Genomic DNA, 12,873 nt, shown 5'->3' with positions numbered 1-12,873 from the left:
ATCTACATACTGGGCCTTACTGTTACCTCTTCCGTCTTTGTCTCTTTTACATGGGTGATTCAGTGGACACTGTCCATTTAATGTCTTCCTGTGCAACTCTGTTCCTTTCCTGTGTCTTTGAGGTCATCTGATCTTTCATGTTTGTCTCTCTGCACAGATATTTGGCTGCTTTGATCAACCAGGAAAACAGTTGGTTATTGAGACGCTTGTAAATATTTTGTACATACCTGCATTTCGAAAAGAAAAAAAAAATTACAACTAGTACATAGTATTAAAAAAATGCATTTCAAAAGCAAACTTGCATTCAAATCTTTTTTTTGTCAAGATGTCTGAGATTTCTGAGGGGTTTGTTTACCAGGCAGGGACTTTACTTTGAGGAAGTGTTGATTTGAGCAGGAAGATGGGTTCAGATGGGGGACACTAAGTATGGAGAGTGGCAGGTATCTGGCCAATCATGATTAGGGAGACACAGTGGGAGGGACCAGCTTTCTTGGGCTTAGAAAAGATGAGTTGATGATTCACACAATGATGAGTTCACACAAACACACACAAACACACACACACACACACACACAGTGGCTTCTTGTGTAAGTATTGTGAAGGGGCTTTTTCAAGGAAGAGAAAATTAAACATTTCTTTAATAAAATCTCCTAAACCTTCCGTCATAATTAAATACAGAAGCATAGAATTCAAAACCTACTATAACTCAATAAAGATTCAACACGTGTATCCACTAATTGGAAGCGTGCCAATTGATGGGCAGTTCCCCTTGCTACTTTCATCTGTCTGCTGACAGCCATACACCGGGACCACGGCAAGACACTAGCACACAGACACACACACACACACACACACACACACACACACACACACACACACTAGCACACAGAGGCAGGGCAGTAGTCGTACTGCCAAGGACGAACAAGGGCACAGGTCAGGCAGAATACAATTCAAAATCCAAAAGGACAACAAATCTTTAAAGAACAGCAAAGGCAACAGAGCATGAACACAAGAACAGGCGGTCCTGACACACACACAAACACACACACACACACACACACACACACACAAACACACACACACACACAGACCCTGACCCTCTCAACCCTTTAGATGGTGACTTTGACCACAATGGGGTGCACAGTATTGCACACTTTAGACTCATCTTACTTTAATGAATTTATCAATTGTCATCATTATTTATGAACCATGCGAGCAATTTAGTTTGCTACTTTCAATTCTGTTCACAGTGGTCGATTATATTTAAGCTTTTATCCAGATGTTGTAGTCTATTCATTACTTATCTTTAAAGTGGACAGGGCTCACAGCACCATCTACAGTTTCAAATCACCCTGAACTTTGCGAGGCTGATGCTGACGTATCTACAACCATTTGGTAAATATCCACACACCCCCCCCCCCCCCTTAAGTGTGCGTCTCATTCTCTCAGAATTAGTTATTATGAGTTCTCCCATCCGTCCCACTCAGGAACATAGCCTCAGTGTGTGTGTGTGTGTGTGTGTGTGTGTGTGTGTGTGTGTGTGTGTGTGTGTGTGTGTGTGTGTGTGTGTGGGATGTGTGAAGGATCCTACAAGCCTGAGTGGGACGGATGGGAGAACTCATAATAACTAATTCTGAGAGAATGAGACGCACACTTAAGGGGGGGGGGGGGGTGTGGATATTTACCAAATGGTTGTAGATACGTCAGCATCAGCCTCGCAAAGTTCAGGGTGATTTGAAACTGTAGATGGTGCTGTGAGCCCTGTCCACTTTAAAGATAAGTAATGAATAGACTACAACATCTGGATAAAAGCTTAAATATAATCGACCACTGTGAACAGAATTGAAAGTAGCAAACTAAATTGCTCGCATGGTTCATAAATAATGATGACAATTGATAAATTCATTAAAGTAAGATGAGTCTAAAGTGTGCAATACTGTGCACCCCATTGTGGTCAAAGTCACCATCTAAAGGGTTGAGAGGGTCAGGGTCTGTGTGTGTGTGTGTGTTTGTGTGTGTGTGTTTGTGTGTGTTTGTGTGTGTGTCAGGACCGCCTGTTCTTGTGTTCATGCTCTGTTGCCTTTGCTGTTTTTTTAAGATTTGTTGTCCTTTTGGATTTTGAATTGAATTCTGCCTGACCTGTGCCCTTGTTCGTCCTTGGCAGTACGACTACTGACCTGCCTCTGTGTGCTAGTGTGTGTGTGTGTGTGTGTGTGTGTGTGTGTGTGTGTGTGTGTGTGTGTGTGTGTGTGTGTGTCTGTGTGCTAGTGTCTTGCCGTGGTCCCGGTGTATGGCTGTCAGCAGACAGATGAAAGTAGCAAGGGGAACTGCCCATCAATTGGCACGCTTCCAATTAGTGGATACACGTGTTGAATCTTTATTGAGTTATAGTAGGTTTTGAATTCAATGCTTCTGTATTTAATTATGACGGAAGGTTTAGGAGATTTTATTAAAGAAATGTTTAATTTTCTCTTCCTTGAAAAAGCCCCTTCTCAATACTTACACTAGAAGCCACTGGCCTATTGAACTCATCATTTCTAAGCCCAAGAAAGCTGGTCCTCCCACTGTGTCCCCCTAATCATGATTGGCCAGATACCTGCCACTCTCCATACTTAGTGTCCCCCATCTGAACCCATCTTCCTGCTAAATTCAACACTTCCTCAAAGTAAAGTCCCTGCCTGGCAAACAAACCCCTCAGAAATCTCAGAAATCTTGACAAAAAAAAAGATTTAAATGCAAGTTTGCTTTTGAAATGCACTTTTTTAATACTATTTACTAGTTGTAATTTTTTTTTTCTTTTTGAAATGCAGGCTTACGTATGTACAAAATATTTACAAGCGTCAAAATAACCAACTATTTTCCTGGTTGATCAAAACAGCCAAATCTCTGTACAGAGAGACAAACATGAAAGATCAGATGACCTCAAAGACACAGGAAAGGAACAGAGTTGCATAGGAAGACATTAAATGACAGTGTCCACTGAATCACCCATGTAAAAGAGACAAAGACGGAAGAGGTAACAGTAAGGCCCAGTATGTAGATTTATGCAGGAGCCACACTGGACACTTCTGTCTTGCTGGCGGAGACAGAGGTCTCATCCTCCACTGCTTGTCCAAAGACTGTAGCGAGCATGCAGTTACGGAACTGGACAAACAGAGAAATCAGAATTAGCTTTGACATTTAAAGAGAACTTATACAAAACAAAAATAAAAAAAAGGACTCCTCTCCTCAACAGTTACTTTTTTTTTTGAAACGCTAGTTTTAATATGTAGAGAAATGAAGGCAAATGTGGAGTGCGACACTGACCTGCTTGTTCAAAAGAATATAGATGCAAGGGTTGTAAAGTGCTGAGCTCTTGGCAAAGAAGGCAGGGACAGCCATGGACTGGGCAGTGAAAGAAGCCCCCTTATTCAAGAAGAGATAGCCTGTAAAAGAGGCATAGGGCGTCCAAGCCACCAGGAAACCGATCACCATCAGCACACACATACGGGTCACCTCCCTCTCAGCCTTCTGGGTAGAGGCGGAATCCTGCTGTTGTGCGGCCGCCTGAACATAAAGAGGACAGTGCAGGTGAGAGAGGAACAACACCCTACGCTTTTTTTTTTTTACTATCTACAATGTGTAGATATCTGTGAGATACAGCTGAAAATTCATAAATCAAATTCCTTACCGCCTTGACTGTTAACACTAGACTGCCATATGTGAAGAAGATGATAATGACAGGGAGGAAGAAGTGGACCACGAACATGTAGATGACATATGACTCGTTGTTGAACTTGGGGCTCAGTGTGTAGTAGTCTGGTCCACAGGAGCACTGCAGTCCCTCGGGCAAGTACCTGAGACAGGGGGAGCAGGCACACACACACACACACACACACACACACAAAGGAGGCAGGCATATGAGTTGTGAGCGCCATCATAGTCATCATAGTCAGCGCCATTAAGAGTAAGGGGCTACTATACTGTACGTACTGTTGTAGTCAATAATCAAACTGAAAATTAGGATCTTGAATATACTAATTTCACTCATATTGAACATTTCTTTTTTTAAATAGCCAGCACATCTTGATATCTTAATTCAAACGTGATAAAAGACTGATGTAAAAGTATTTTTGTCAAATTCTTTTAAGAATGTAGTAGTCAATAATCAAACTGAAAATTAGGATGTTGAATACACTAATTTCACTCATATTTCACTTTTTTTTAAATAGCCGGCACATCTTCATATTTTTAATTCAAACATGATAAAAGACTGATGTAAAAGTGTTTCTGTCAAAAATCTTTTAAGAATGTAAAGTAATTTTTAGTGTCATTACTACCGTACCTTGACCAGCCAACCAGTGGTGGGGCGGCACAGGCCATCGCCATAACCCAGGTGAAGACGCAGCCAGCCGTGGCATGAGTGGCAGAGAATTTGAAACTTCCCATCGGCTTGCACACCACAATGTATCTCTCGACAGCAAGAACCACCAGTGACCATAGAGCTACTTCACCTGGTTGCAGAAGAAAAAGAAGTGATCAAGTCAAAATGTACTGAATGGTCTTATATAACAAATTGAATTCAGTTTGAAGATTAAATATGTATAATTGATTTGGTGAACCAGTTTAATGTTCTGTGAATTTAATGTCTGTCAAAGACATGTATTCATTTACTGCCAATTAACCACATAAAATCTATAAAGAACCATAAAAACACAATTCACTTCAATGTCACATACCTCCTAGTGTTGCCATGAAGCCCTCGATAGCGCAGAAGGTGGCTCCGAGTATGAAGTAACCATTGACAGCTGAAGTAATGGTGATGGTGAAACCGAAGCACACCATGATCATACCAGCAACAGCCAGGTTTACCAGAATAAAGTTAAGAGGTTGCCGAAGTTTCTTGTTCATAGCTGTGACAAAAAGTGTCAAGCCATTGATAGGAAAGCCAGTGCAGATGAGAAAGAACATGTAGCAAGCAAGGAGCTTGAACTGCCAGGGGTCCCCCAGATAGTACTGTGGGTATTCAAAAGGACTTCTCACCAGCCCAGTCCGATTGTTCATGGGGATGTAGTAGTTTTCTCCCTCAAACGAGTCCGGATTGCTCATCTTGCTGTTGTTGTTGTCCCACGAGCTGGTGAGTGAATGGCTCTGTGTTTGCTTCGGCTGCAGACTAGTCCGTACTTTCCTCTGGGTCCAAGTTTGGTAGTTTTATAGTAGACTCTAATGGGGTTACCAAGCTTAGAGGCGGAGGAGGGAGTCAAAACTGAGCAGGAAAGGCACACAAGGATTAAAAGATAACCACTAACCTAATAGATTTACATTGAAGGCGTTAAACTTGCCAAACCCTTAATCTTCAGCAATCAAAAACAGCATAGAGCTGCCAGTTTTGATCTCAGGTCAGGCTGAGTTGAATTGCATAGCTGTGAAAGTGGTATGTGAACGACGACATGCTTTCGCTGAAGATGTGACTATGGCAAAAGGGATGCTATTGAGGATTGCAATAGCTCCAATGTTATGAACACATCCACAATAGGAAATGGAAAACTGAGCAGATAGATAGATAGATGGATACTTTTTTTAATCCCGAGGGAAATTTAGATTTAGAATTTTAGCAGGATGTAATATGTAAGATATATTTGACAAACTACATATCTGTTTAGCTTTGCATTGCCTAAATCTGGGCATGTGTGATGTGCGCTACGGTTCCAGTTAGTTACACATTTTATTATTCACTGATGGAATGTTCATCTTTGCCACTTCATCATTTCTCCTCGTACAATGCACAATGGCAGGGCTGTAAATTCAATCTTATACTGTCACGACGACCCAGCTCACAGTAGGCATGACATAGGGGAGACAGACACCATTGCGTAACGTTTAAACAATAGTATTTATTACTATTACAAAACACAGAGTGTTTAAGAGCACCACATAGGCAGTGGGAGGAAGAGGCGTTCACCCAGTACCCAGCAGATGACTCCACTAATGCCTTTGACTCACGACAAGGACAAGTCCCGGAATTAAATTGAATTAAAATGCAACTTGCTCAATCTACGCATCTGAGGAGGGTCATCCCAGGGAACAGTAATTGACACACTGAATCTACGCATGTGAGGAGGTTAATCCCATTCACACGAAGGGCAAGCTCTCACAGAATATTGAGACAATCCGCATTGAGAAGGCCAGGAGTGCTGCCATCCTCACCTCCTGCGTCCATGTGTGACACCTTTGACTGGAGGATGGGTCAGCTACAATTCATGAGCTCAGTGAAAGATCTGGAGCAGACGTGGACTGGAGGTCAAAGGCAAGCCGCCAAAGGCAGCTCACTTCTCCGGGTTAGTGTTACCTCACTTCACTGTGTGTGTGTGTGTGTCACTTCCCTGGATGGGTTGAATGCAGAGGTGGATTTCAGAGTGTGTGTGTCTACACCACCTCTGCCATAGAGAGGACTTTCACTTTCAGGTCAGGGATAGATCTGAAGCAGACATGGATATGAGGTCAGAGATAGATCTGAAGCAGGATATGAGGTCAGAGATAGATCTGAAGCAGGATATGAGGTCAGTGATGGATCTGAGGCAGACATGGATATGAGGTCAGGGATAGATCTGAAGCAGGATATGAGGTCAGTGATAGATCTGAAGCAGGATATGAGGTCAGTGATGGATCTGAGGCAGACGTGGATATGAGGTCAGGGATCTGAAGCAGACGTGGATATGAGGTCAGGGATCTGAAGCAGACGTGGATAGGAGGTCAGGGATAGATCTGAAGCAGGATATGAGGTCAGTGATAGATCTGAAGCAGGATATGAGGTCAGTGATGGATCTGAGGCAGACGTGGATATGAGGTCAGGGATAGATCTGAAGCAGGATATGAGGTCAGTGATAGATCTGAAGCAGGATAGGAGGTCAGAGATAGATCTGAAGCAGACGTGGATATGAGGTCAGGGATAGATCTGAAGCAGGATATGAGGTCAGTGATAGATCTGAAGCAGGATATGAGGTCAGTGATGGATCTGACGCAGACGTGGATATGAGGTCAGGGATAGATCTGAAGCAGGATATGAGGTCATTGATGGATCTGAGGCAGACGTGGATATGAGGTCAGGGATAGATCTGAAGCAGACGTGGATATGAGGTCAGGGATAGATCTGAAGCAGGATATGAGGTCAGGGATAGATCTGAAGCAGGATATGAGGTCAGAGATAGATCTGAAGCAGGATATGAGGTCAGTGATGGATCTGAGGCAGACGTGGATAGGAGGTCAGGGATCTGAAGCAGACATGGATAGGAGGTCAGGGATCTGAAGCAGACATGGATATGAGGTCAGAGATAGATCTGAAGCAGGATATGAGGTCAGTGATGGATCTGAGGCAGACGTGGATATGAGGTCAGTGATCTGAAGCAGACGTGGGCTTGAACCCCTGCAGACACTCTGGGATGTTGGGAGTAGAGGAGCTTCACGTTGGTTGCTATGGAGACAAATGGCACGGTGAACAGCATAAGCATGAGTTAATATGTACATTTTAAATATTTTATTTGTTTTTTGGGGGATATCAGGGAAACTGTTGAGTGTCTCCACAAGTTTATGCGTCTAAACATCTTTAGGGGCTGAAGGGACTTCACAGCACGAGGATAAACACATTACACAAGACATTCAAGCTCCAATTAACAACATTACATTATGATAGTTAATATCAGTGGTCAGACTAAAGAATATGCGAAAATTAATTATTTTTTCTATTGATAATAAAGATTTTGGAACAGTAACATGACATGTCTGTCATCCCATTTCCCATGATGCATTGCTCCGAGCATTTTACATACATTTATTAATAAAAAAGCAAATTAAATCGCTGGCCAATTTATATTTGTGGTCATGAAAGTTATGTTACGTCTGAATAAGAAGAATTGACTGAGATTGAATTTACAGCCCTGCCATTGTGCATTGTACGAGGACAAAATGATGAAGTGGCAAAGATGAACATTCCTTCAATGAATAATAAAATGTGTAACTAACTGGAACCGTAGCGCACATCCCACATGCCCAGATTTAGGCAATGCAAAGCTAAACAGATATGTAGTTTGTCAAATTTACCATCTTACATATTACATCCTGCTAAAATTCTAAATCTAAATTTCCCTCGGGATTAAAAAAAGTATCCATCTATCTATCTATCTGCTCAGTTTTCCATTTCCTATTGTGGATGTGTTCATAACATTGGAGCTATTGCAATCCTCAATAGCATCCCTTTTGCCATAGTCACATCTTCAGCGAAAGCATGTCCTCCTGTTGTTCATGTACCACTTTCACAGCTATGCAATTCAACTCAGCCTGACCAAAGATAAAAACTGGCAGCTCTATGCTGTTTTTGATTGCTGGAGATTAAGGGTTTGGCAAGTTTAACGCCTTTAATGTAAATCTATTAGGTTAGTGGTTATCTTTTAATCCTTGTGTGCCTTTCCTGCTCAGTTTTGACTCCCTCCTCCGCCTCTAAGCTTGGTAACCCCATTAGAGTCAACTATAAAACTACCAAGCCCGGACCCAGAGGAAAGTACGGACTAGTCTGCAGCCGAAGCAAACACAGAGCCATTCACTCACCAGCTCGTGGGACAACAACAACAGCAAGATGAGCAATCTGAACTCGTTTGAGGGAGAAAACTACTACATCCCCATGTCCAATCGGACTGGGTTGGTGAGAAGTCCTTTTGAATACCCACAGTACTATCTGGGGGACCCCTGGCAGTTCAAGCTCCTTGCTTGCTACATGTTCTTTCTCATCTGCACTGGCTTTCCTATCAATGGCTTGACACTTTTTGTCACAGCTATGAACAAGAAACTTCGGCAACCTCTTTAAGGGATAGTTCGGTTTTTAAGACATGAAGTTGTATGGCATCTACATCACCAGTGTACTGCAATCCACGCTGACTTAACTCCGACAGCGTCCTGTGAGCAGAGTTCTCGTCCAGTTTTGGTCAAACCGAAAGTAGTCCGGCAGGTTTATAGACCCAGGAAAATAAAACGTTTCTCTTCCCAAAACATTATGTGTTCAAAAGAGTGATATATTTGCATCCCAAAACCGTTGTAGTGGAAAAAGTCACACCTCGTTATCACTTGGCCCTATTTTCAATACGCTCGATAATGCAATCTCACAGCTAGAGTCTAGGTACCTCTTTGATTCGCGAAAGTTTGATTCACCAAAGTTGCCTGAGAGAAACGTCCATCACAGGAAAACGATTAAAACTGAGACAACATTTGATAAAATTGACATAAAGCATCATTTTCCTGTGATGGACGTTTCTCTCAGGCAACTTTGGTGAATCAAACTTTCGCGAATCAACTTTCGAGAATCAAACAGGTAGACTCTAGCTGTGAGATTGCATTATCGAGCGTATTGAAAATAGGGCCAAGTGATAACGAGGTGTGACTTTTCCCACTACAACGGTTTTGGGATTCAAATATATCACTCTTTTGAACACATAATGTTTTTGGAAGAGAAACGTTTTATTTTCCAGGGTCTAGAAACCTGCCGGACTACTTTCGGTTTGACCAAAACTGGACGAGAACTCTGCTCACAGGACAATGTCGGAGGTAAGTCAGCGTGGATTGCATTACACTGGTGATGTAGATGCCATACAACTTCATGTCTTCAAAACCGAACTATCCCTTTAACTTCATTCTGGTAAACCTGGCTGTTGCTGGTATGATCATGGTGTGCTTCGGTTTCACCATCACCATTACTTCAGCTGTCAATGGTTACTTCATACTCGGATCCACCTTCTGCGCTATCGAGGGCTTCATGGCAACACTAGGAGGTAGGTGACCTTGAAGTGAATTGTGTTTTTATGGTTCTTTATAGATTTTATGTGGTTAATTGGCAGTAAATGAATACATGTCTTTGACAGACATTAAATTCACAGAACATTAAACTGGTTCACCAAATCAATTATACATATTTAATCTTCAAAACTGAATTCAATTTGTTATATAAGACCATTCAGTACATTTTGACTTGATCACTTCTTTTTCTTCTGCAACCAGGTGAAGTAGCTCTATGGTCACTGGTGGTTCTTGCTGTCGAGAGATACATTGTGGTGTGCAAGCCGATGGGAAGTTTCAAATTCTCTGCCACCCATGCCACGGCTGGCTGCGTCTTCACCTGGGTTATGGCGATGGCCTGTGCCGCCCCACCACTGGTTAGCTGGTCAAGGTACGGTAGTAATGACACTAAAAATAACATTACATTCTTAAAAGATTTTTGACAGAAACACTTTTACATCAGTCTTTTATCTTGTTTGAATTAAAAATATGAAGATGTGCCGGCTATTTAAAAAAAAGTGAAATATGAGTGAAATTAGTGTATTCAACATCCTAATTTTCAGTTTGATTATTGACTACTACATTCTTAAAAGAATTTGACAAAAATACTTTTACATCAGTCTTTTATCACGTTTGAATTAATATATCAAGATGTGCTGGCTATTTAAAAAAAAGAAATGTGCAATATGAGTGAAATTAGTGTATTCAAGATCCTAATTTTCAGTTTGATTATTGACTACTACAGTATGTACAGTATAGTAGCCCCTTACTCTTGATGGCGCTGACTATGATGACTATGATGTCGCTCTCATCTCATATGCCTGCCTCTATTTGTGTGTGTGTGTGTGTGTGTGTGTGTGTGTGTGTGTGTGTGTGCCTGCTCCCCCTGTCTCAGGTACTTGCCCGAGGGACTGCAGTGCTCCTGTGGACCAGACTACTACACACTGAGCCCCAAGTTCAACAACGAGTCATATGTCATCTACATGTTCGTGGTCCACTTCTTCCTCCCTGTCATTATCATCTTCTTCACATATGGCAGTCTAGTGTTAACAGTCAAGGCGGTAAGGAATTTGATTTATGAATTTTCAGCTGTATCTCACAGATATCTACACATTGTAGATAGAAAAAAAAAAGAGCGTAGGGTGTTGTTCCTGTCTCACCTGCACTGTCCTCTATATGTTCAGGCAGCCGCACAACAGCAGGATTCCGCCTCTACCCAGAAGGCTGAGAGGGAGGTGACCCGTATGTGTGTGCTGATGGTGATCGGTTTCCTGGTGGCTTGGACGCCCTATGCCTCTTTTACAGGCTATCTCTTCATGAATAAGGGGGCTTCTTTCACTGCCCAGTCCATGGCTGTCCCTGCCTTCTTTGCCAAGAGCTCAGCACTTTACAACCCTTGCATCTATATTCTTTTGAACAAGCAGGTCAGTGTCAGGCTCATACCAACTCACACACACAAACACACACACACACTCACACACACACACACAAACACACACACACACACACACACACAAACACACACACACACACACACACACACACACACACACACACAACACACACACACAAACACACACACACACACACACACACACACACACACACACACTGGGCAGACATTTGCAATGCTTGCGTTATTTGCGTGTTGTAGTCTAGCCTATTATGCTTAGGGCTGTCACGCGATTAAAAACAATAATCTAATTAATTACATGCGGTGGGATTAATGAATCTAAATGTAAATGAATCACATGTGTCAATTTGCCATGAGAAGCATTTAAAATCTGATTTAAATTCGTCATATTTGCCATTGACATGAAGTGACAAAGAAGGCTTAACAAGCTTGGCAGTTTGATGCTCACCACACACACTAATGGAAACAAACAACAAATACTTCAATTAACTTTAATTAATAAAGAACCCAATGCTGTGTATACCTGATTAAACCATCTCATAGTTTGTCTAAAACTAGTGCGTTAACTAAGGTCAGACACGTTTTACACCAACATTTTTATAAAAATGTAATCTGCATATTCAAGTCAAATTCATCAAAGACAAGCTTTTTTGTTGTCACTTTGTAATAGGTCTCTGCCTTGCGTCAAGTCATTTCTTGTTTGCTTTCCTGAAAGGGGATGCTTTAGTTTTTTTTCTCTGCTGATGAAAAGTGAGTGTGATGTTGTCGGGGTGCTGAGCGGGACCCCAGGAGTCGAGGAGGCCTAAACGGGCTGGGAGACGCTAATGTATCACTGCCTCCAGGGGAGGGTGGAGGCCTCGCGGGCACGCAGAACACTGCCACAGCGAGAACAACAGCTGTGTTTCTGTGTGTGTGTGTGTGTGTGTGTGTGTGTGTGTGTGTGTGTGTGTGTGTGTATGTGTGTTTGTCTGTGTTTGCGTGTGTGTGTGTGTGTGTGTGTGTGTGTGTGTTTGTGTGTGTGTGTTTGTGTGTGTGTGTGTGTGTGTGTGTGTGTGTTTGTGTGTGTGTCAGGACCGCCTGTTCTTGTGTTCATGCTCTGTTGCCTTTGCTGTTTTTTAAAGATTTGTTGTCCTTTTGGATTTTGAATTGTATTCTGCCTGACCTGTGCCCTTGTTCGTCCTTGGCAGTACGACTACTGACCTGCCTCTGTGTGCTAGTGTGTGTGTGTGTGTGTGTGTGTGTCTGTGTGCTAGTGTCTTGCCGTGGTCCCGGTGTATGGCTGTCAGCAGACGGATGAAAGTAGCAAGGGGAACTGCCCATCAATTGGCACGCTTCCAATTAGTGGATACACGTGTTGAATCTTTATTGAGTTATAGTAGGTTTTGAATTCAATGCTTCTGTATTTAATTATGACGGAAGGTTTAGGAGATTTTATTTAAGAAATGTTTCATTTTCTCACTCATTTTCCCTTCCTTGAAAAAGCCCCTTCACAATACTTACACAAGAAGCCACTGTGTGTGTGTGTGTTTGTGTGTGTGTGTGTGTGTTTGTGTTTGTGTGAACTCATCATTGTGTGAATCATCAACTCATCTTTTCTAAGCCCAAGAAAGCTGGTCCCTCCCACTGTGTCTCCCTAATCATGATTGGCCAGATACCTGCCA

General features: G+C 42.3%; 2 protein-coding genes across 2 annotated transcripts; one reads left to right on the top strand and one right to left on the bottom strand.

The window, feature by feature from the left end:
* Nucleotides 1-3,042: 3,042 nt before the first annotated feature.
* LOC308382178 (green-sensitive opsin-4-like) lies at nt 3,043-5,064 on the bottom strand (the record flags this gene model as incomplete). Its single annotated transcript, XM_080859864.1, has 5 exons — nt 4,719-5,064; nt 4,325-4,493; nt 3,671-3,836; nt 3,307-3,546; nt 3,043-3,144 (listed from the first exon to the last, which is right to left on the bottom strand). The coding sequence occupies exons 1-5, from the start codon at nt 5,041-5,043 to the stop codon at nt 3,043-3,045; spliced, it is 1,002 nt and encodes a 333-aa protein (XP_080715990.1). The 5' UTR covers nt 5,044-5,064.
* Nucleotides 5,065-8,608: 3,544 nt separating this feature from the next.
* Nucleotides 8,609-12,411, top strand: LOC308382359 (green-sensitive opsin-3-like; the record flags this gene model as incomplete). The annotated part of the gene is made up of 6 exons (XM_080860078.1): nt 8,609-8,833; nt 9,650-9,794; nt 10,021-10,189; nt 10,694-10,859; nt 10,983-11,222; nt 12,400-12,411. The coding sequence occupies 6 exons, from the start codon at nt 8,609-8,611 to the stop codon at nt 12,409-12,411; spliced, it is 957 nt and encodes a 318-aa protein (XP_080716204.1).
* Nucleotides 12,412-12,873: the final 462 nt, after the last annotated feature.

Source organism: Sprattus sprattus, assembly GCF_963457725.1.
Source record: "Sprattus sprattus genome assembly, chromosome: 21".
NCBI classification, from domain to species: Eukaryota; Metazoa; Chordata; class Actinopteri; order Clupeiformes; family Clupeidae; genus Sprattus; species Sprattus sprattus.
Note: the sequence above shows the minus strand (reverse complement) of the source record. Positions and strands in the feature narration are given on the sequence as shown.